This window comes from Podarcis tiliguerta (genome assembly GCF_965153285.1).
Source record: "Podarcis tiliguerta genome assembly, chromosome: 3".
NCBI lineage: Eukaryota > Metazoa > Chordata > Lepidosauria > Squamata > Lacertidae > Podarcis > Podarcis tiliguerta.
The window spans coordinates 10,792,597-10,816,772 of NC_139536.1; the positions used below are offsets into that span (position 1 = coordinate 10,792,597).

Consider the following 24,176-nt stretch of genomic DNA (forward strand, 5'->3'; position numbering starts at 1 on the left):
TGCCCACCCATCAGCTCAGCTCCTTGATCTATCTGGTCTCTCAGAGAGGGAACTCCCGCTCTTTACAAGACAGACTTATCGCTGCTCCATTCCTGGGGTTGCCTCAGCATTGGCCTTCAAGCTTAAGAGAGGAATGCCTTCTCTCGAGAGGAGAAATGCCACCTCTTCGGAAGACATTTGCCAAAACGAATGAAAACAAATGAATTCTTTTTGTTTTGGGTGGGGGGGGGGGCTCAGTTTTAGTGCTGTTGTTTTCTTTGCTACACTACTGGCTGTTTAGGAGACTTGAAGGTCTTATATTTAGCACCTCAGAATGCAATTACTCTACAAAGGACAGTGTTTCAGCTGCAATCTGCCTAAGCACCATATTAACTAACTTTTTTTTTTTAAACACACCCTGGTGTAGAGCTACCAGGAGAACCTAACTGTCCAAACTGGGGTGGCCTAAAGGCACAGTTTGTAGGTATCTTTCCAATCTGGTGAAAATCTCCTGGGGAAACGTCACAGGAATGCCAACACATTAAGCATTTCCTCCATGTGGGTTCTCCTCCAGCGGCAGATTTTAACAGCCTTCGGAATTATCAGCTGGTACCTCCAGGGCGTATACACTGTAAATGCTCATGGCAGAAGCAGAGTTGGATTAGTCAGAATATATATTGAGTGTGATGAGATCTGGATACTTTTTGCCAAAGTCCTTGCAGGAACGGAGGGAGGGGGCAGAGCAATCCAGATTCCAGAGGTGATGAATGGAGTTGTCTCCTTGTTAGGAAAGAGGCTGCTTTGACAAGATTAAATCCAACAGTAGCTGAAATGGTTCCTTTGTTCCTTAAAAAAATATCCATTCACATAGGCCCTTTGTACTGGTTTCCAGACAAGTGTTGCCTAATTCCAGGACACGAGCCGACAGCATCTCCAAGTTTCCTCCACACAACCTGAAAACAGAAAGAGAAAAGCATGTCAGTAGATTTCGCCAGAAACCAGAGGTTAGTCACACAACCCTACACATTCTAAACAGATGCTTACTAGTCTTCTTTGCACATCTTGGTAAACAAAACCATGGCTCACTGGATCGGTACAGACATGATGGTTCCTGAAGAGAAGAACACATCCACTTTGCTCCTTCCTGACCCTTTTACCAAATTGCAGCATCAACATTTGACTTAGTGTGCTGTCCAAACTGGAAATTGTGGTCAAGGGCTCTCTGTTGGGAAACTGTGTACATGCAGCTACTCACACAGAGTCAATTAAGGTTTGGCAGACAGCCAGAAGGCAATCTGAAGGAGTAAGTCTGCCTGGTGATAACAGAGACATGAAGACAGCTCCCTGATTGGTCAAGCTCTTTCAAGGGAGTGATAATTAATGGCCCACTAACTGGAATGTGTTAGGTCAGGAGTTCAGAGGTTCAGAGTTCTGTGTGTCAGTGTCGGAGTTGTGAGTCGTGTCAGAGAGAGCTAGCAAAAGATCCGTGTTCTGTTCCTGTAAATAGTCCACTGTATATAATAAACACCTATCTACAAGTTCCTGGTTCCTGCTTCGTCTATCCTGTCCGCAGCCAAGTCGCCAATTGCTTCCGTGGATTCTGCGTGTACTCTGCTAGGTCTGGCTAAGGTCATGCAACTAATCAGAAAGTTGCGAAGAGCCAATAGGTTTTGCCAATACTCTCTTCCTTAACCATGGTTGTTAACAATAGGATGAAGCCTGGCTACATTAACCATGGTCCTGGTTGGCTACATTAACCGTGACATGCTAAGCCAAACCTTGGTTTAATTGCCACACCACACTGTGCTATAAAAAGGACTGGGGTGAAAGAAGCATCACTCTGGGAGCCAGGACATTCCTCTGGTCCCAGTAAAACATGGCTTGGCTTAGTTTGACATGTGAACCATGCCATTCTGTAAAGTCATCATACTGTGTTGTTGTTTTTTTAATAGAGAAAGTGTTGACTAACTCAAATAACTAAGAGCTAGCTCATATGTTTTGGCTGCCATCAGGAGGTCACCAAAGGTTACCCAAAAATTTGCATAGCCACAACAGCTATACCTATGTGACACAAGATTGGCATGTTAGGAATAGCTTCGCCCCCATCAACTGGTATATGATATTTTAGGAATATTTCCCAGTAGTGATGTACAGAAGTGAGAGCTGGATCATAAAGAAGGCTGATCGCCGAAGAACTGATGCTTTTGAATTATGGTGCTGGAGGAGACTCTTGAGAGTCCCATGGACTGCAAGAAGATCAAACCTCTCCATTCTGAAGGAAATCAGCCCTGAGTGCTCACTGGAAGGACAGATCGTGAAGCTGAGGCTCCAAGACTTTGGCCACCTCATGAGAAGAGAAGACTCCCTGGAAAAGACCCTGATGTTGGGAAAGATGGAGGGCACAAGGAGAAGGGGACGACAGAGGACGAGATGGTTGGACAGTGTTCTCGAAGCTACCAGCATGAGTTTGACCAAACTGCGGGAGGCAGTGGAAGACAGGAGTGCCTGGCGTGCTCTGGTCCATGGGGTCACAAAGAGTCGGACACGACTAAACAACTAAACAACAACAAATACCACACTGATGCCTTGTCACCTGATGAGTGCTTCGAAGAACATTAGAATTAGGAGGGCAGAAAGAACCGGACAAAGGGATTATTGTATTCCCTTCCAACCCTACAATTCTCTGATTCTATTATCCCGCTTAATCAAACATTTGGGTCAAAATTAAGGGAGAGAAGAATAATAGTGACCTCATTATGGGAGTTTACTATAGATCCCCAAGCCAAACGGAGGACATAGATGATGCCTTCCTGGAACAGATGGCCAAGCATGCAAAAGGAAGGGAGATAGTAGTAATGGGGGACTTCAATTACCCAGATATTTGTTGGAGGTCAAACTCAGCCAAGAGCATAAGGTCAAACAGATTCCTCACTGGCCTTGCAGACAACTTCATTGTCCAGAAAGTGGGAGAAGCAACAAGAGGAACAGCCATTTTAGATCTGGTCCTAACCAATGTCGATGACCTGGTTAATGGGGTAGAAGTGGAAGGATCATTAGGCACAAGTGATCATGCTCTTCTGAAGTTTACTATACAACGGAAAGGAGCAGCCAAGCATACTAGGACTCAATTTCTTGACTTTAAGAAAGCCGACTTCATAAAACTTAGGGAAGTGCTAGGTGAGATCCCATGGACAGTAATACTAAAAGGAAAGGGAGTTCATGATGGCTGGGAGTTTGTTAAGAGGGAGATAGTAAAAGCACAACTTCAGGCAATACCAATGAGACGGAAACATGGAAGGTGCCTAAAGAAGCCAGGGTGGCTATCTAAAGAACTTTTAACTGAGTTAAGATTAAAAAAGGATGTGTACAAAAAATGGAAAAGGGGGGAAACCACCAAAGAGGAATTCAAACAAATAGCCAGCACGTGTAGACACAAAGTCAGAAAAGCTAAAGCACAGAATGAACTCAGGCTTGCTAGAGAGGTTAAAAGCAACAAAAAAGGCTTCTATGGGTATGTTCGTAGCAAAAGGAAGAACAAAGAAACAGTGGGGTCACTCAGAGGAGAAGATGGTGAAATGCAAACAGGGGACACAGAAAGGGCTGAACTCCTCAATGCCTTCTTTGCCTCAGTCTTCTCCGATAAAGAAAACAATGCCCGACCTGAAGAATTTGGAGGAAATGATTCAGCAGAGGAAACACAGCCCAAAATAACTAAGGAGATAGTACAAGAATACTTGGCTAGTTTAGATGTATTCAAGTCTCCAGGGCCAGATGAACTGCATCCAAGAGTATTAAAAGAACTGGCAGATGTGATCTCAGAACCACTGGCAATCATCTTTGAGAATTCCTGGAGAACAGGCGAAGTCCCGGCAGACTGGAGGAGGGCAAATGTTGTCCCTATTTTCAAAAAGGGGAAAAGAGAGGACCCAAATAATTACCGCCCAGTCAGTCTAACATCAATACCAGGGAAGATTCTGGAGCAGATCATTAAGCAAACAATCTGTGAGCACCTAGAAAGGAATGCTGTGATCACCAATAGTCAGCATGGATTTCTGAAAAATAAGTCATGTCAGACTAACCTGATCTCATTTTTTGACAGAATTACAAGCCTGGTAGATGAAGGAAACGCAGTGGATGTAGTCTACCTTGATTTCAGCAAGGCATTTGACAAGGTGCCCCATGATATTCTTGTAAAGAAGCTGGTAAAATGCGGTCTTGACTATGCTACCACTCAGTGGATTTGTAACTGGCTGACTGACCGGACCCAAAGGGTGCTCATCAATGGTTCCTCTTCATCCTGGAGAAGAGTGACTAGTGGGGTGCCACAGGGTTCTGTCTTGGGCCCGGTCTTATTCAACATCTTTATCAACGACTTGGATGATGGACTCAAGGGCATCCTGATCAAATTTGCAGATGACACCAAACTGGGAGGGGTGGCTAACACCCCAGAAGACAGGATCACACTTCAAAACGACCTTGACAGATTAGAGAACTGGGCCAAAACAAACAAGATGAATTTTAACAGGGAGAAATGTAAAGTATTGCACTTGGGCAAAAAAAATGAGAGGCACAAATACAAGATGGGTGACACCTGGCTTGAGAGCAGTACATGTGAAAAGGATCTAGGAGTCTTGGTTGACCACAAACTTAACATGAGCCAACAGTGTGACGCGGCAGCTAAAAAAGCCAATGCAATTCTGGGCTGCATCAATAGGAGTATAGCATCTAGATCAAGGGAAGTTATAGTGCCACTGTATTCTGCTCTGGTCAGACCTCACCTGGAGTACTGTGTCCAGTTCTGGGCACCACAGTTCAAGAAGGACACTGACAAACTAGAACGTGTACAGAGGAGGGCAACCAAAATGGTCAAAGGCCTGGAAACAATGCCTTATGAGGATCGGCTAAGGGAGCTGGGCATGTTTAGCCTGGAGAAGAGGAGGTTAAGGGGTGATATGATAGCCATGTTCAAATATATGAAGGGATGTCACATAGAGGAGGGAGAAAGGTTGTTTTCTGCTGCTCCAGAGAAGCGGACACGGAGCAATGGATACAAACTACAAGAAAGAAGATTCCACCTAAACATTAGGAAGAACTTCCTGACAGTAAGAGCTGTTCGACAGTGGAATTTGCTGCCAAGGAGTGTGGTGGAGTCTCCTTCTTTGGAGGTCTTTAAGCAGAGGCTTGACAACCATATGTCAGGAGTGCTCTGATGGTGTTTCCTGCTTGGCAGGGGGTTGGACTCGATGACCCTTGTGGTCTCTTCCAACTCTATGATTCTATGATTCTATGATTCTATGATTCAAACGATCCCCTCCAAGCGGTTTACGTAAGTGCCATAAGAAAATACAAATAGAATCGATAAGATTTTGAAAACCAGCAGACCTAATGGAATTATCAAAACACGGATAAAATGCGTAATAAAATTACATGTCTAGTTAGGCTTAGCTAAATGAAATGTGCTTGGAAAACGTTTAGTGAGCTTTCAAGTTTTGTTTTGTTTTTCACCATAGCAGCATACACATTCATTAAATAATTATTTTAACAATACCAAGAAAGAAGAAGCTGCCACAGATTATTATTTTAGCATGAAGGCTAATTTTTCAGGTGACTTCTTCATCAGCTTGGCTGTGGACAAGCGGTTCTTAGATTCAGTGACCATTCTTCCCATATAACCATTTGACTTGCATTGACCAGAATTAGCCTGCTCCCAACCTTTCTCTTGTACAGTGGTACCTCGCAAGACGAATGCCTCGCAAGATGAAAAACTCGCAAGACGAAAGAGTTTTTTGTTTTTTGAGTTGCTTCGCAAGACGAATTTCCCTATGGGCTTGCTTCGCAAGACAAAAACGTCTTGCGCCTTTTTCTTAAAACCGTCAATGCATTCCTATGGGAAACCGTCAATGCATTTCCTATGGGAAACCGTGCTTCGCAAGACGAAAAATTCACAAGACGAAAAAACTCACAGAACGAATTAATTTCATCTTGCGAGGCACCACTGTATTGTGTGTAATAGGCAGAGACCCACCTGTATTATCATGTCAACATTAGTGTTCTGACATGCAACAGAACCAATAAAAGCTTCCTAGATCTGATCAACTCATTTTTGATGTTCACCAGGCATAGAAAGTCTGTTTGCCAGATGGGCTGTGAGGTATCAGAACATCCGAATAACCAGCTAGCACACCGAAGGAAAACCAACCTGTGACTGCTTATCCTTCTCAGTCACACCTACAATTTAAAAAATAATGGGGAGGATTGCCGATCTGCACAGACTATCTGCAAAACATCTTACCCAGACCTATTACTAAATGGACCATACGCGAATCTAATGCGCACCTCGATTTTCAAAACCTTGAAACCAAAAAGGTTCTTGCTGGCGAATGTAAATATGCCATCAAATCTAATGCGCACCCTAATTTTCACGATGTGATTTGGCCAAAAAAGGTGTGCATTGCATTCAAGTAAATGTGGCACAACAGCAGCTCTGGAAAATGATGCGATCCATGTTCTCCACTGGTGACCACCCATGTTTGTGTAGGTGGTGGTAGAGAGGAGGAGGAGGAGGAATAATAATAATAATAATAATAATTTTTATTTATACCCCACCCTCCCCAGCCAAGGCCAGGCTCAGGGCGGCTAACAAGCAATAATAAAAACAAATTGAATGAATACAACTTATAAACAAGATTAAAATACAACATTAAAATATTGAAACATTAAAATATTAAAATGCAGCCTCATCACAGGAGGAAAAAGGAAAAAGAAAAAGAAAGAGGGGGAGGGAATCAAATTGGCTCCAAGCCAAAGGCCAGGCGGAACAACTCTGTCTTACAGGCCCTGCGGAAAGAAATCAGATCCTGCAGGGCCCTGGTCTCATGAGGCAGAGCGTTCCACCAGGCCGGAGCCAGTGTTGAAAAGGCCCTGGCTCTGGTTGAAGCTAATCTAATTTCCTTAGGGCCTGGGACCTCTAGAGTGTTTATGGACCTTAAGGTCCTCCATGGGGCATACCGGGAGCGGCGGTCCTGTAGGTACGAGGGTCCTAGGCCGTGAAGGGCTTTAAAGGTCAAAATCAGCACCTTAAATCTGACCCTGTACTCCACCGGGAGCCAGTGCAGCTGGAAAAGCACTGGGTGAATATGCTCCCATGGCAGGGACCCCGTGAGGAGCCTCGCTGCTGCATTCTGCACCCGCTGGAGTTTCTGGAACAGCTTCAAGGGCAGCCCCGCATAGAGCGAATTACAGTAGTCAAGCCTGGAGGTGACCGTCGCATGGATCACTGTGGCCAAGTACATTGCTACCTGTACTTGTACACTGATGACTGCCCATGTGGCAATATGGACATTAAAGGCAAAGGAACATTTATTGCCACTAGTAATAAAATCCATGGGGTTTTGCCCTTATTGACAGAACATCGAAGAACAAGGTTTCCAAGCATCCTCCTTTTCTGTGCAACAGGTATATTTGCTGAGATTCTGTGCTATTTCATGTCCCTCTTTTCCATTTTTTGGCAGAAATAAAAGGCTGCCTTTCTCGCACTCATCCATAAAAATAGCAAGCGGCAAACCTCACATTTTGTTGCTAGGGTATCCATGCTTAGCTGACTGTCTTTTCAAAAAGTGCTCATTATCTAAGTGCATCTCCCAACAATCCGTTTTCTGCTCAATGAGCAACAGAAAATATTTACCCAGCAGATAATGTTGATGCGGCAAGGAAGTGAGAGCTGACATTTTCAATTGCCTTTATTTCCAGGGGAAATAATGACCTCTAGCTGATATGAAGGGACACACGGAATAAAAACTGAGTTTGCAGATTGAAGGGCAGCAGCTGCTGCGATGAGAAAATTACATCGGTTTCTACCAACTTCCCCAGTACCTGCGTGCATGGCAATGATTGTACTTAGATCCTAAAATTGCTTCCATGGTCAGACGTCCGAGAAACGGCACTTCCAAGCAATTAACTATTGCCGTACAACTTCAATGCACGATGCAGAGACACCAATATTTTCTGCCAAAAGATGCATTAGCCTGTGGATGACAAGCCTCCTATTATGTGTTCCTTTCCCACCCGCATTCCACAACGCAAAGTGAGTCCCAAAATGTTTTGATCCAAGGAGCTCTGCATTGGGGGAGATTATCGAAAGTGGGAGGGAGCAGGGGCGTCAGCTATAGGGGGCGGAAGGGGCTTTCAGCCCCCTCAATATTTCCAGGCGGGCGACTGAGCCCCCCCAATACTGAGGGGGCCACCATCCCTCATCGCCCCGGGGTGAGTGCTCGTCCTCCCAGTGGGAGGTGTGGAGAGTGATTTTCACCCTCTGTGCTCCCCGCCATGATTGCCAGAGCACCTTCCCAGAAAGGCGATCCTCAAAAGGATGCCCATGCAGACTGGGGGAGGGGCATAACGCATGTGACATCATGCACCTACAACAGCCCCCCCAAAAAAATGTTGGGCCCAACTCTGCACACCTGTGAGGGACCTTTCTTCTCGGCACTCAGCCTGATCATAGAATCATAGAGTTGGAAGAGACCACAAGGGCCATCGAGTCCAACCCCCTGCCAAGCAGGAAACACCATCAGAGCACTCCTGACATATGGTTGTCAAGCCTCTGCTTAAAGACCTCCAAAGAAGGAGACTCCACCACACTCCTTGGCAGCAAATTCCACTGTCGAACAGCTCTTACTGTCAGGAAGATCTTCCTAATGTTTAGGTGGAATCTTCTTTCTTGTAGTTTGGATCCATTGCTCCGTTTTCAGATTCCCCTAACCGAGGTCGACTCATGTACAGTGGTACCTCGGGTTACATACGCTTCAGGTTACAGACGCTTCAGATTACAGGCTTCACTAACCCAAAAATAGTACCTCAGGTTAAGAACTTTGCTTCAGGATGAGAACAGAAATCGTGCTCTGGCATCGCGGCGGCAGCAGGAGGCCCCATTAGCTAAAGAGGTGCTTCAGGTTAAGAACAGTTTCAGGTTAAGAACGGACCTCCAGAACGAATTAAGTACTTAACCCGAGGTACCACTGTAAACCAGGCTTTTAATGCAGCTATCTGGCAGTGAGATAAAAGTAAGGTAAAAGTAAAGTGACCCCTGATCATTAGGTGCAATCGCGGACGACTCTGGGGTTGCGGCGCTCATTTCGCTTTATTGGCTGAGGGAGCTGGCGTACAGCTTCCGGGTCATGTGGCCAGCATGACTAAGCTGCTTCTGGCGAACCAGAGCAGCGCATGGAAATGCCGTTTACCTTTCCACCAGAGCGTTACCTATTTATCTACTTGCACTTTGACGTGCTTTTGAATTGCTAGGTTGGCAGGAGCAGGGACCGAGCAACAGGAGCTCACCCCGTCGCAGGGATTCGAACCGCCGACCTTCTGATCGGCAAGTCCTAGGCTCTGTGGTTTAACCCACAGCGCCACCTGCGTCCCTTCTGAGATAAAAGAAGCAGACAACAAATATTTTTGGGTACATAACTGTCCTATAATATTGGTATTTTGAAGCATTTTGGTTTTCTACATTCTTAAGCTGTGGTCTTAAATTATGGACCGGCTACACATCCCGGTTGACAGACGGATATATCAAAAAGTACTCGGGGTCACGCTGAACTGTGACGCTTCTGTCACAAATGTCTAAATGGAGACGAAAGTACCAGACGGTTCTTACTCCTGCTACGTTCCTTCTGCTCCAGACTTCCTTCCATGCAAGGTGAATTTACAACAATCTTAGCTGACCTCAGCAGCGCAAGGCTCACATTCACGTAAAGTCAATAAATTCCACCGTACAGGAGAATCAAAGGATAATTGGTTTCATTTGCATGTTAAAATACTTCCAAGGCATATTGTCAGCAATTTAAAAAATTCATAACATTTCTCTGAATATGATTTCGAGCTTCGAAGAGAGAATACAAAATGAGGGACATTAAAGCTTGCACTGTAAATTTCTTGGGCTGTAACTCTTTTTCCCTGGACACCCACCCACTAAGCTCATAGCCTTTATCCATAACCAAGAATTGGGTGCCTTAATGGGGGCGGGGAACGAAAATGTAAATTTTCCGCATGAAAACAAAGCTTGCTTTCCCTCTGCAATCAAGAACGTTAATGTGACCTTGCAGGTTAAAGCTACGCAGGGAGCCCTTATAATGAATGTATAATGGGGCCAGTTCAGAAAAGAAATTGAGCATATAACCATTGACCCAGGATGCAAGAATCCGAGCCCCAGATTCTCTGGGGAGCTGGAGAGAGTCTCTGTCTGCAGCTACACATTGGGTGAACCAGGTGCTCTGTATGAGTGCTTCAACCATGCAAAATCTCAGATAGTGCTCTCTTCCTTCCTTTTAGAAGGAAAGGTAATTTTCGCAAGGCTTCTCCATGGGTGTGCTTGTTTATTATGTATTTGGTTGTTGCAAATTATAACCCAAATTCTAATCCAGAATGCAGCAGCCAGAGTGGTGACTGGGAGCAGCCGCCGAGACCATATAACACCGGTCCTGAAAGATCTTCATTGGCTCCCAGTATGTTTCCAAGCACAATTCAAAGTGTTGGTGTTGACCTTTAAAGCCCTAAACGGCCTCGGTCCAGGAAACCTGAAGGAGCGTCTCCACCCCCATCATTCTACCCGGACACTGAGGTCCAGCACCAAGAGCCTTCTGGTGGATCCCTCACTGCGAGAAGCCAAGTTACAGGGAACCAGGCAGAGGGCCTTCTCGGTAGTGGCACCCTCCCTGTGGAACGCCCTCCCACCAGATGTCAAAGAGAACAACAACTACCAGACTTTTAGAAGATATCTGAAGGCAGCCCTGTTTAGGGAAGCTTTTAATGTTTGATGTATCACAGTATTTTAATATTCTTTTGGAAGCTGCCCAGAGTGGCTGGGGAAACCCAGCCAGATGGGCGGGGTATAAATAATAAATTATTATTATTATTATTATTATTATTATTATTATTATTAACCCACCTTTTTTCTCTGAGGTGGGGTACCTGGTCATTCACTTCCCCATTTAATCCTAACAACAACCTTATGAGGTAGGTCAGACTGGCCCAAGGTCAAACCCAGTGATCTCCATGGTGGAGTGGGGATTCGAACCCTGCTCTCCCAGGCCCATACGCTTCCAACCAATGGTGTTATCCTTGAAAGTGCATGAGCTGAAGCCTACAGTGAAATGAATAATAATTTAATAATAATAATTTATTATCTATACCCCGCCCATCTGACCGGGCCTCCCAAGACACTCTGGGCGGCTTCCAACAAAATATAAAAATACAGTAATGCATCAAACATTAAAAGCTTCCCTAAACAGGGCTGCCTTCAGATGTCTTCTAAAAGTCCGGATGTTGTTTTCTCTTTGACATCTGATGGGAGGGCGTTCCACAGGGCGGGTGCCACTACCGAGAAGGCCCCCTGCCTGGTTCACTGTAACTTGGCTTCTCGCAGTGAGGGAAGTGCCAGAAGGCCCTCAGCACCGGACCTCAGTGTCCGGATAGAACGATGGGGGTGGAGACGCTCCTTCAGGTTTCCTGGACCAAGGCCGTTAGGGCTTTAAAGGTCAGCACCAACACTTTGAATTGTGCTCGGAAACATACTGGGAGCCAATGTAGATCTTTCAAGACTGGTGTTACGTGGTCTCGGCGATCGCCCCCAGTCACCAGTCTAGCTGCCACATTCTGGGTTAATTGCAGTTTCCGGGTCACCTTCAAAGGTAGCCCCACGTAGAGCGCGTTGCAGTAGTCCAAGAGGGAGATAACCAGAGCATGCACCACTCTGGCAAGACAGTCTGTAGGCAGGATTGAAGACCAATCCTTATCGGAGCTGCAGGATAGGTGAAAGTGAGTCGGGTGAGATTAGGTGAAAGTGTGCAGTATGCTTGGCACAGGCAAAGAACCCTGCCTGCCTTCTGTGTGGAAGGGCTGCAGCTCAGAGGTACAGCATCTGCTTTCCAAGCAGAAAGTCTTGGGTTCAATCCCCGCCATCTCCAGGGAGGGCTGGCAAAGACTGAAAACCTAGAGAGCAGCTGCCAGCCAATACAGGTAATAATGAGTTCAATTTGACCAATAAGGCGATTTCTTACGAGTTGGAGTGGGCGGGCAGGCAGTCCACAATGATACTCCTTCTAGTCATCCAGGGTCACCTAGCCCAACCCTGTGCAATGCAGGAATCTTTTGCTCAATGTGGGGCTTGAACCTGAGATTAAGAGTCTTGCGCTCTACTGACTGAGCCATTCTGAACTCCCAAGTCCTGTTGCTTTAAGGAATCCTATCTAACTACACAAAGGAAGCGGATGGGGCTGTGGGTTAAACCACAGAGCCTAGGACTTGCCGATCAGAAGGTTGGCGGTTCAAATCCCCGCCATGGGGTGAGCTCCCGTTGCTCGGTCCCTGCTCCTGCCAACCTAGCAGTTCAAAAGCACGTCAAAGTGCAAGTAGATAAATAGGTACCACTCCGGTGGGAAGGTAAACGGCATTTCCGTGCACTGCTCTGGTTCACCAGAAGCGGCTTAGTCATGCTGGCCACATGACCCGGAAGCTGTACGCCGGCTCGCTCGGCCAGTAAAGTGAGATGAGTGCTGCAATCCCAGAGTCGGCCACGACTGGACCTAATGGACCTAAAAGGGGTGCTACCCTCTTGTCTGGCAAGGGAAAAGGGAAGAGATCTCAAGTTCACACCTTTTCCAGATATTTCCCTGGCTTCGGTAAAGGTAAAGGGACCCCTGACCATTAGGTCGAGTCGTGGCCAACTCTGGGATTGCGGCGCTCATCTCGCTTTACTGGCCGAGGGAGCTGGTTTTTGTCCGCAGACAGCTTCCGGGTCATGTGGCCAGCATGACTAAGCCACTTCTAAACTAAACCAGAGCAGCATGTGGAAACGCTGTTTACCTTCCCGCCAGAGTGGTACCTATTTATCTACTTGCACTTTGATGTGCTTTCAAACTGCTAGGTTGGCAGGAGCAGGGACTGAGCAACAGGAGCTCACCCTGTTGCGGGGATTCGAACCACCGACCTTCTGATCGGCAAGCCCTAGGCTCTGTGGTTTAGACCACAGCACCACTCGCATCCCAGCCAGGTGCTAAGTGCTGCTTCGTGGGTGCAGGCAGCCTCTCTGTGTAACTTGAGTCTGCCAAAGGCACATGGCAGGGCAGAATGAGTGTGGGGGATTTTGGGAAATGGAAACAAAAAGTTTAGGAACCCATGACACGGTGCCTGTGTGCGTAATGCATGCTTTAGATTTTCTCTTTTCCCCCATTATTAAATTCATAAATATTTTATCAAATCATAAAATATTAACCTATTTTTTTCTCAGTTGCATGGAAAATACTGGAGAAAGTCTTTGCTACCTGGAAATGTTCCTTGTCTTTTTCAGAGAATGCAAATGGTGAAGCTCTAAAGCTGCACCCAAAGGGACAATTTCCTGCAAAACCCCCATCCCCATCCATAATGCATAGGTAAAGGTAAAGGGACCCCTGACCATTAGGTCCAGTCGTGACCGACTCTGGGGTTGCAGCGCCCATCTTGCTTTATTGGCTGAGGGAGCCAGCGTACAACTTCCGGGTCATGTGGCCAGCATGACTAAGCCGCTTCTGGCGAACCAGAGCAGCGCACGGAAACGCAGTTTACCTTCCCGCCGGAGCGGTACCTATTTATCTACTTGCACTTTGATGTGCTTTTGAACTGCTAGGTTGGCAGGAGGAGGGACTGAGCAACGGGAGCTCACCCCGTCGTGGGGATTCGAACCGCCGACCTTCTGATCGGCAAGTCCTAGGCTCTGTGGTTTAACCCACAGCGCCACCTGCCCATAATGCATAATAGTAGCCAATTGCATTTTGTGGAGGAGGATGTTCCAAACTGAGAGCCGGGCAGATGTCCCTCTCATTCCCTGGGTCCCACCACTCCTCATGGTGGACAACAACCTTTCCAAAATGGGGCACCTATTGAGATGCAACTACTTGTCGCAGCACAAAGAGAGAATCAAAATTCTCGTGGAATTTGGGCACTTTTTCCACCAGAAAGGGCAAAGAACAAGTTGTAAGTCAATGAAATTGTGAACAGCATCAAAACATTCCCCCCCCCCCTCTGGTCTCATGACAGCAGATCTTGAGGTCACCCAAAGACTCGTATAAGATTCAAGGCAGGCAAAAGGAAGTACTAATTCACACAAAACACATAATTAACTTATGGATTTCACTGCCACAAGATATGGTGATGGTTTCAAGTTAAATGGCTTTTAAAAATAAAAAGTTAGAGAAATCCATGGTGGATGGGCCTATCTGTGACTCTTCACCACAACTGCTTAACAGGACTTCCATGTTCAGAAACACTCATATTATTATCAGATGATGGGGGTAGACAGCTCAGGAAGTCTTGTTATTTAATGCCCTGATTGTGTCTCAGAGGGATCTGAATGCTCACAGTTACTACTGGAAATGGAATGTCAGAACTAGATCAGTGTTTCCCAAACTTAGGTCTCCAGCTGTTTCCAGACTACAACTCCCATCATCCCTAGCTAGCAAGACCAGTGATAAGGGATGATGGGATGTAGCCTGAAAACAGTTGGAGACCCAAGTTTGGACTAGATGGACCTTTGGTCCAATCCAGCAGATAAGTTTTGTATGTTCTTAGCTAGGAGGACCACACCATCCACAACTAAAACACGATTGTGTGAAAGGGGCCAGGAAGAAGTCCACAGAGTGCTCTGATGGAGAGTTAGGCAGGTCTCACAGGACTTCTGAAAATGTAGCTAATTCCATTCTGCTGGTCAAAGGTGGCCCTACAGATGTTGCAAGACCACAACTCCTATCATCCCTGATCACAACATCTGGAGGGCCACACAGGTTTCTCACCCCTGCTAAAGGAGAAGTCTCACCAGCTGACAGCCCAAGTAGAGACAAGTGGTAGATGATGGGTGAGACGGGCAGAGGAACATGTGGGGAGATGGAAGCAGCATTTGTGGCGTATCGTATCTTCCCTCTGAGAAACGCTGATGCTTTGGTGCAATGGATCACGGATGGTCACAGAACATACAGATGGGAGATTTGGCACCTACATGCCAAACACAGCAAGGCGTGTTACCTTGAGGCCATTAACCACCGCTTCAGGCTGCTGAGAAGGTGAGGAGGCCTGGTCATTGACGCTCGGAGAGCAGACATTCCCATCTGCCCTTGTTGGCATCCTAATGGGACCCTTTGTAGAAAACCAAAAACTATTTAATAGCGGAATGTGCACCACGCTCATCAAGATGAACAGTTTCCCCAACCACCTCTAGCTCCTCACTGCAAAGCCCATTGGGCATGTACATACTCTGAGTACATGTTTAATTCAACCACCTTGTAATTGCGCCCTTGGGATGCTAGGCTGTCCCAGGGCAACCAACTCTCTCTGTAAGTTCCTGTAAGATTCTCAGTCATATCGAGATGATGACAAGCAAAGGGAGCAAAAATCTCCTGTCCGAATCTAGAGATAGCTAAATCATGTTTTACGTCCCACTGAAATCAAACTCATTGCAATTAACATGTCTTACTGTAATTGTAATTTATTACGGTCAAAAACCAGCTCACATAACATAACACAATAAAAACAGCCGTTTGCCGCTTTCAAGTTAAATGAAATTTTGCCCAAGCAGCTACTGACTAAACTGTCTTATTGCCACGGAATATTGAGAGACATTCTAACTTCTGAAGAATGAGATTTAAGACCAAGTTAAATGTGATTTTTTACAGTTATCATTCATCAGCTGTATGCCTTGTATCTTATTTCCAGCTGATGAAGACTATTACAAAACAGTAGTATCATTCCAGAGACACTGTCCTTTTGAGGCTTTTGAGAGGTCTTCCGTCGAAACTTTTGAAAGACTATTGAGAGACTTTACTTTTGAAACTTTTGAGACGTCTTCCTTTGAAAGACTGTTGTGAGACTGTCCTTAGACATCTGTTTTGAACACACGGCTTGACGGTCCTCGCTACCACTCTGTTATATTGTACATATGAACTTTGATCGGCTTATTCCTACAATTTGGACGTTATCATTATTCTATTATATATTCTCTACTAACTATTAACCTACGTGTTGTGTTTGTATTGTTGTGACGGAATATTCAGAGACATTCCAACTTCTGAAGAATGAGGTTTAAGACCAAGTTAAATGTGATGGCCGTCACAAAGAGGCCATCAAAAATGGTTCAGGAGCCCAACATGGTGGACATAACATTGGAAAGCATATTTGTGCCCATGCAGTGGCTCCTACAAGGCTAGCATTTTAATCCCAGCGTTCTGCGACCTTTGAAACAGCCAGGCCAGTGTGCAAATACCAGTGTGCACAAGGGCCAGTGCTTGTTGAACATTAAGTGGAGTGCGTGCATTAGAATGTGTTTTAAAATGGCCTATTCAACTTAGTTCTCACTGAGATGGTAAGGCTATGCTTCGTTTACAGTTTCAGACTGCAAGTGGTGGCCCAACAAGGAGTGGGAGAATCTGTATGTTTCAATTTCCCTCAGTTTCTCTTTTTCCCCAATCCTGAATTCAGATCTCCACATTTCCACATGAGGTTTTTTTTTGGGGGGGAGGGGGGAGCAGGGAAGTGGGGGGGGGGAGGAATATTTTTTTTAAATCCTCATGAAAATTAATCAGCATTTTAGTGCGAATTTTTCCTTATATACACATTTGTATGATTTTTTTTTTTTTTGGCCAAATATACACATTTTTGCAAAGGAACATACATCCGTGTTAACAGGGAAGAAGTCAAATAATATACAGTGGTGCCCCGCAAGACGAATGGCTCGCAAGACGGAAAACCCGCTAGACGAAAGGGTATTCCGTTTTGGAGGTGCTTCGCAAAAAGAATTTGCTATGGGCTTGCTTCACAAGACGAAAATGTCTTGCGAGTTCCTGCGGGTTTTTTTTCCTCCCCCCCCCCTTTTTCCCAAGCCGCTAAGCCGCTTAACAGCTGATCCGCTAAGCCGCTTATCAGCTGATCTGCTAAGCCCGCTAAGCCGCTAATAGCGCTGATCCGCTAAGCCGCTAATGGGCTTGCTTCGCAAGACGAAAAAAACCGCAAGACGAAGAGACTCGCGGAACGGATTCTTTTCGTCTTGCGAGGCACCACTGTACAATGGCTTTGGCAGAGGAATCTCTGAGGCAGGGATGGGCAGAAGTTAGATCGGTGGGTGATTTGCAGTAGATCAGCAAAGGTTCCTGGCTCCTTACAATCACAACAGCAAACCAACTCTTCCCCCCTTAAATTAGGTTGCTGAAATGAAGAACACTAAACAGGAGTGTGAAACATTGTGGGAAAGGACCGTAGGAGCTCAGTTCAATTCTGGTACTGAAAACAAATTCCTAGCCTCAGAATGTGCTCAGAGGCATTTTGTTCTTTCACACCATTTCTTCTGCACCTGCCTCTGTTTGGTACCTCTTGGGGTGCTAGGAAAAAAGATGAAGATCTTTGAAGGCTGCCCACTCCTGCGCTAAGACTTCCCCTTTTTCTTTTCCTACACTGTTTCTTTCTTTCTTTCCTCCTTATTTGCTAATCCCCCTGGCAGCGGAACATTCATCTCATTCCAGCACAATGTAATATGTATTTTTTATATACATATTTCTTTTCATGCCACAAAAGCCAGAACAAATAATACATTCCTTGTGTGAGTCATTCTACCTGCAAAGTCCCCCTTTCCCCCCCACATCACATTTTAAAATAGCCAAAGAATTTCAGGCCCCAGCATGCATTTCAGACGAAAGCACTTTAGTTTGAGGCAAATCAACTTCCTCCTTCCACCAGAGGTGGGTTGCTGCTAGGAGAAAGAAAAGGAACAAGAACGGGCAACAAATGCTCAATTTCTAAGTCAAAGCTTAATTAAGACCGCAGCCCTATGCGCAATTATTTTGGGCTGGTTTGCACATGATTTAATAAACTCATATCCCCGAACATTTCTCCAATGAAAACAGGAACGTCCTGTTCCTCCATATTAGTAGTTGTACAGCCGTGCCTTGATTGTTCAACTTCCGAAAACATTTGACAACCAAGACGCGGTTTCCGATTGGCTGCAGGAGCTTCCTGCACTCAATCGGAAGCCATATTGGATGTTCCGCTTCCAAAGAACGTTCGCAAACAGGAACACTCCCGGGTTTGTGGAGTTTGGAAGCCAAAACGTTTGAGTAGCAAGGTGTTCAGGATCCAAGGTAGTAATATTTTTTAAATTTATATCCCACTCATTTGACTGGGTTGCCCCAGTCACTCTGGGTGGTTTCCAACATGCATTAAAACGTGATAAAACATTATCCTGAAAGATCTTCATTGGCTCCCAATACGTTTCCGAGCACAATTCAAAGTGTTGGTGCTGACCTTTAACGCCCTAAACGGCCTCGGTCCAGTATATCTGAAGGAGCGTCTCCACCCCCATCTTCCAGCCCAGACACTGAGGTCCAGCGCCAAGGACCTTCTGGCGGTTCCCTTGCTGAGAGAAGTGAGGTTACAGGGAACCAGACAGAGGGCCTTCTCGGTAGTGGCACCTGTCCTGTGGAACGCCCTCCCAGCAGATGTCAAGGCAATAAACAACCATTTTACTTTTAAAAGACAACTGAAGGCCACCCTGTTTAGGGAAGTTTTTAATGTCTGATGCTGTGTTGTTTTTAATATTCAGTTGGAAGCTGCCCAGAGCGGCTGGGGAAAACCAGCCAGATGGGCGGGGTATAAATAAAAAATTATTATATATTGTTATTATTATTTAGATGTCTTCTAAAGGTGGTATAGTTACTTATCTCCTTGGCTAAGGGGTTGCATAACTCCATACCCTCCATCATTTCTCCAATGAAAATAGGGACGTCCTAAGGAAAAGCGGGACATTCCAGGATCCAATCAGAAACCAGGATGGCTTCTGTAAACCCTAGACTGTCCCCCAAAATGGGGACACTTGGAGGGTCTGTAAACTATGGTTTCTTTGCTGTGAATGAGCAAGCTGATCCTGAGATATAAAAAATTATTTCACTGTTAAGTGGCAGCCTTTGCTAGTCAATCCCTGCTACTTTCTTTGGTACAATCTTTGGTCCACCCCTGTGCTTGGATATCCTGATTCTGGTGGTGGCTGGAGATGCCCCCCCCTCCCCAAACAGCCCCATCTCTTTCTTTAAAAAAGTCTGCAAGATTTTCTTTCAGATGTAGACCTTAAGGTCTTAGCAACTTGCTTTTATGCCATTGTATCCTCTAGGCTAAGTTAATAATAGTGCTTATTAGAGCTACTATTTTTAGCAATATTTCCTAAAGGCAAACTTTCTGTCTTCAGGGGACAATTTCCAGACTGACGTGCCTGCTAAGCAACATGTGTGTGTCTGCCGCACAACAGCAGAGGACTCTAGGGCATTTATTCCTAGGACAGAGATCTCCTAATCAACCTCTGGATGATTTGCAATTGATTGGCAATGTTTTCTCACTGCTGACCGTTTCACAATAGCAACAACAGATACGTTGTTCCCCATTACCAGCATATATATTAAAAAGGTAAAGGGACCTCTGACCATTAGGTCTAGTCATGGCAGACTCTGGGGTTGCGGCGCTCATCGCACTTTACTGGCCGAGGGAGCTTCCGGGTCATGTGGCCAGCATGACTAAGAGCAGCGCACGGAAATGCCATTTACCTTCCCGCCAGAGCGGTACTTATTTATCTACTTGCACTTTGACGTGCTTTCGAACTGCTAGGTTGACAGGAGCAGGGACCGAGCAACGGGAGCTCACCCCGTCGCAGGGATTCGAACCGCCGACCTTCTGATCAGCAAGTCCTAGGCTCTGTGGTTTTACCCACAGCGCCATCTGCATCCCAGCATATATATTAGCCTGCTGCAAAAACAAATGCTTCGAGAAAGCAGGTTTTTGTGCATGAAAGTTCTGCTAAAAAAAACAAAGTCCTGCGATAGGCATTGGGATTTCTCCCACAATTTCCTCTGGAGCATTTAACTTGGCAGGTGGCTTATAGCCATTTGCCGCTAGGTGAAGACACAAAATCAGAGGTTGAAGTGGTTGGGCCTGATCCCCACAGCTTACAATACCACCAGAGGGCCATTCTAGGACGTGGTGGCCGTTGACAGCTACTCTTGAGGATGTCATGAGTCTGGGACACATTTTGAAAACAATTTCTCTGCTCAAGTGAAAACTGATGGATTTACATGGCTTCTTGGTGCGGCCCAAAATGGCTACCGTTATGCTCTTACAGAAGACGTTAACTGAGGGAGGAGGCCAAAGAATACAGAACTTCCCCCTTCCTCCCCAAAGCTGACAGCAGAGACAGGCCAAATCAATAACAATGTAAAGCAATTCTCCGTTGTATTATAAACACATCTAATTCCTGTCACCGCCAAGCGACCTGAAGCCAATTTTTTTAAGTGAAGAGGAAATTGGAAGCAGAAAATCTCCCTGAGGGAAATCCTGACAGGAAAATGTTTAACGACAACTCCGTTATAATAGCACTCTAGGAAATCAGATGCATTTCCCTAAGGCTGACCCTGAAAAAGATCAGACTTGTGTGTGTGTGTGTGTATGTGTGTGTGTGTGTGTGTGTGTGTTTAGCAGGGCAGGGGGAGACCTAAAGTTTTGTACCAGAGGAATGCTTCCTCAGACTTTCGAAGAGGGGATGGTTCAGTGGTAGCACACATTGGTTTGGATGAGGAAGATCTGGCTCAATCCCTGGCCTCTCCTGATGAAATGATCTTCAACTGGCAGCAAAAGGGGAATACCCTTCGCTGACTCGAGAGCTGGATTAAACAGTACTGGACATTATGAATCAATGGTCTGCCTCAGCATGCTAAGTTTCATAGGCACGTTTTCTGACAGCTCAGGCACAATTTTAAACTGGAGACTTTGAAAACTGCAGGCTCACAGCTCCACCCAACAGAGGCAGATTCAGAGGTACACAACCGGTTCGGTCACACTGGGTGCAGAGCCTTTGGGGCACTGCAGGAGCCACCAGAACTGTGAGGTAGAACGGAAACTCAGAGGCGAGTTTTGGCATTGCACAGGGCGCCGCTGAATTTTGAGACCCCCCAAGGTTCGCCACTGCACCCGTCTACCCTAAATGGTTTCATTTCAGAGTGTGCGAGAGGAAAAGTCAGTGTGGTAAAGCTACAGCATTCTTTCCCAACCTGGGATCTTCCAGGTTTTCTGACTACAATTCCCATCAGCCCTAGACAGCATGGCCAATGGTCTGGGACAATGGGAAGTGTAGTCTAACAAAACGTCTTGATGACACCAGATTAGGGAAGGCTAGGTTTAAAGTGTTGGACTGGGATTTGGGAAACCCAGGTTCAAATCACTATGAAGCTCCTGTGGTGATTTTGGGGCAGAGTCCCCCCCCCCTCTTTCTCTCTCGGCTGAGCATGAGCTGCTGCAAACATGAAATGAAAGAAAGGCAGGATATGAATGTAATGAGTAAGTAAATAAGTAAGTAAAGCAGAGTAGCTTGCCCCCAAAAGAGCTGGACTAATGCATCTCTCAGCACAAGACTGGTCCCATGACCTCCTGGCCAATAGAAGGGGAAGAAATGGAGGCAGTGAGAGATTTTACTTTCTTGGGCTCCATGATCACTGCAGATGGTGACAGCAGTCACGAAATTAAAAGACGCCTGCTTCTTGGGAGGAAAGCAATGACAAACCTAGACAGCATCTTAAAAAGCAGAGACATCACCTTGCCAACAAAGGTCTGTATAGTTAAAGTGATGGTTTTCCCAGTAGTGATGTATGGAAGTGAGAGCTGGACCATAAAGAAGGCTGATCGCTGAAGAATTGATGCTTTTGAATTATGGTGCTGGAGGAGACTCTTGAGAGTCCCATGGATTGCAAGAAGATCAAACCTATCCATTCTGAAGGAAATCAGCCCTGAATGCTCACTGGAAGGACAGATCCTGAAGCTGAGGCTCCAATACTTTGGCCACCTCATGAGAAGAGAAGACTCCCTGGAAAAGACCCCGATGTTGGGAAAGATGGAGGGCACAAGGAGAAGGGGACGACAGAGGACGAGACGGTTAACAGTGTTCTCGAAGCTAACAGCATGAGTTTGACCAAATTGCAGGAGACAGTGGAAGACAAGAGTGCCTGGCGTGCTTTGGTCCATGGGGTCACAAAGAGTCAGACACGACTAAACGACTAAACAACAACAACAACAGCACAAGACATCCCTGTGAATATGCCTAAAGACAGGAAGGAGACCATATTAGGACAGTGAGTCATCATCTAGTGGCATGGGTGTCTCCCCCTCTTGCTGCGACACACTCCCCTTTCCTCTTGTCTCTGAGAACCAGACGAGGCATGAAGAGGGTGGAGGAGAGGCTGTCTGATATGCAGACACAGTCTCTGGTTGCTTGGGAAAAACCCTAGTGAGGAGGTGGGGACTTTCAGTTTCAGCAGCCAATTTTCGTGGAAGACGACCCCTGGGAATGAGGTGCTCTGCTCATTAGGCCTGACATTCAGCCAAGTCTGTTTGTGATTGTGTTTTTGCTAATGACTCTGTGTTTACTGACTGGCACACTCCTGTGACATCTAGAGACAAAAATGGGCACCCTCCTCCCAATTCTGCTGCTCCTTTGCACTAGGCTGAATGCAATATTCCAGAGTGATAAAGCATGCTTAGATGCAGCAGGCAGACTGCTCCATGGAAGGATGATATGAGCTCACTGGAGTCTTCACTTCATTAGCTTGTTTTATTTATAAAAGCATTTCTCTACCGCCCACTCACATACAACATGAAGGCGGTGCACATGATAAAATATGGCAAAATAATACATGACTATCACAATAATTACTTATGTCTCACTCTTTGCAAATGACCCGATTGGATCGTTTGTGCCATATTTTCCTTTAGAAGAAGAGCGAATTGTGATTTGTTGTTTAGCGGGGATGAGGGCTGACTTTGCTTGCAGCGCTGCTGAGTGAAAAATAAAGCGAAAAGATGCCTTCTCCCTCCCTCCCTCCCTCCCTCCCTCCCTCCCTCTCTCTCTCTCCCTCTCTCCTCAATTAGAATTGGCACAAGTGGAGAAACCTATGTATTTGCCCAGTCTTGGAAGTTGTCTCCCATTTGTCATCTATCTTCTATCAGAGAAAGCCTGGCTGGCTGCCGTCTCCCCCAGCAATTTCCTAGTGACGTGCAAGAACAGCCAAGAACATGATGGGGGAGAGAGAGAAGAAGAGCAGTACATCAGTATCTTGAGGACAGGCACTTCAGGACTCTATAGGAATCTCCCCAACAGACATAGTTCTGTTGTATCCTGAAGCAATCACTCATTTGGCACAGTAGGACGGCATTGGTGGGGAAAGGCTACTTCTGCTCCTAAGCGGGATCTGCAATCTCAACAACAAGAATGGTCAGCCAAGATGGCATATTGTTTCCTGCTGGGCAGGCTGGCAGTGCAGCTCAGCCCCTCTTTTGATGCCAGAGGACGTCCTTTTCTTCCCTGCGCCACCAGCCCCCTGGTAACTTAACCTTTATCTGGGCCAAAACAAACTAGATGCCCGAGATCAGGTTTCCAAAAACCTCAGCAAACAAAGGGCACAGAGGAAGAAACTGTATTAATTTGACTAGAGCAAACATAAAAAGACAGAGAGAGAGATCTGTAACTAGTATGGCCACAAGTACGCTGTGTTGTATAACAGATTGTATAATAGATTTGCAGCTGCTTTGGGCAGAGATCAGTGTTCTGGTTGCTGCTCTGTAAAGCACCGTTAATATTAAATGTGCTTTCAAAGAATCATAAAATTGCAGAGTTGGAAGGGACCCCAAGAATCATCCAGCTCTGTTAAGTATAGTGATTTAAGTCACTGAAATTGGAAATGCTTGTATGCATTAGGTAAAGGTAAAGGGACCCCTGGCCATTAGGTCCAGTCGTGACCGACTCTGGAGTTGCGGCGCTCATCTCGCTTTATTGGCCGAGGGAGCCGGTGTACAGCTTCCGGGTCATGTATGCATTACTACGTGTTTAAATTTGATTGGTTGGCAACTGAATTCTAGAGAGGTCTCTAGTAGTTCTCATGTCACTAGATAACATTGGTCACTTGGGAGGTTATCTGGTGGAGGAGAGACTCCATTTTTTTCTGAAGCAAGATGACTGTGTTTTAGACTCCACTGTGAACACTGCTAAGTTGAATAGAGTGTTGGAGTGCTTCTTCTTTGCTTGAAAGAAAGAAAGCAAAGCTGCGGGAGAAGGGGAAAGTGGAAATCCCTTGTAGGAGCTGCAAGGCATGGCCTAA

At 45.9% G+C, this 24,176-nt stretch overlaps 1 protein-coding gene across 5 annotated transcripts in view; it reads right to left on the reverse strand.

The window, feature by feature from the left end:
- Positions 1–204: 204 nt before the first annotated feature.
- The window catches only part of CCDC85A (coiled-coil domain containing 85A), a 155,299-nt gene continuing 131,327 nt past the window's right edge, over positions 205–24,176 (reverse strand). For 3 of the 5 annotated variants that reach the window (XM_083432689.1, XM_083432688.1, XM_083432687.1), the window contains one exon: positions 205–932. Coding sequence is in view for 4 of the 5 variants with exons in the window: in XM_083432687.1 (XP_083288813.1) it covers positions 843–932 (90 nt within the window). In the remaining variant the exon portion in view is untranslated. Of the gene's footprint in view, positions 933–15,030; positions 15,142–24,176 lie in introns of those variants that run through there. The other 2 variants (XM_083432686.1, XM_083432691.1) reach the window with 2 other exon arrangements.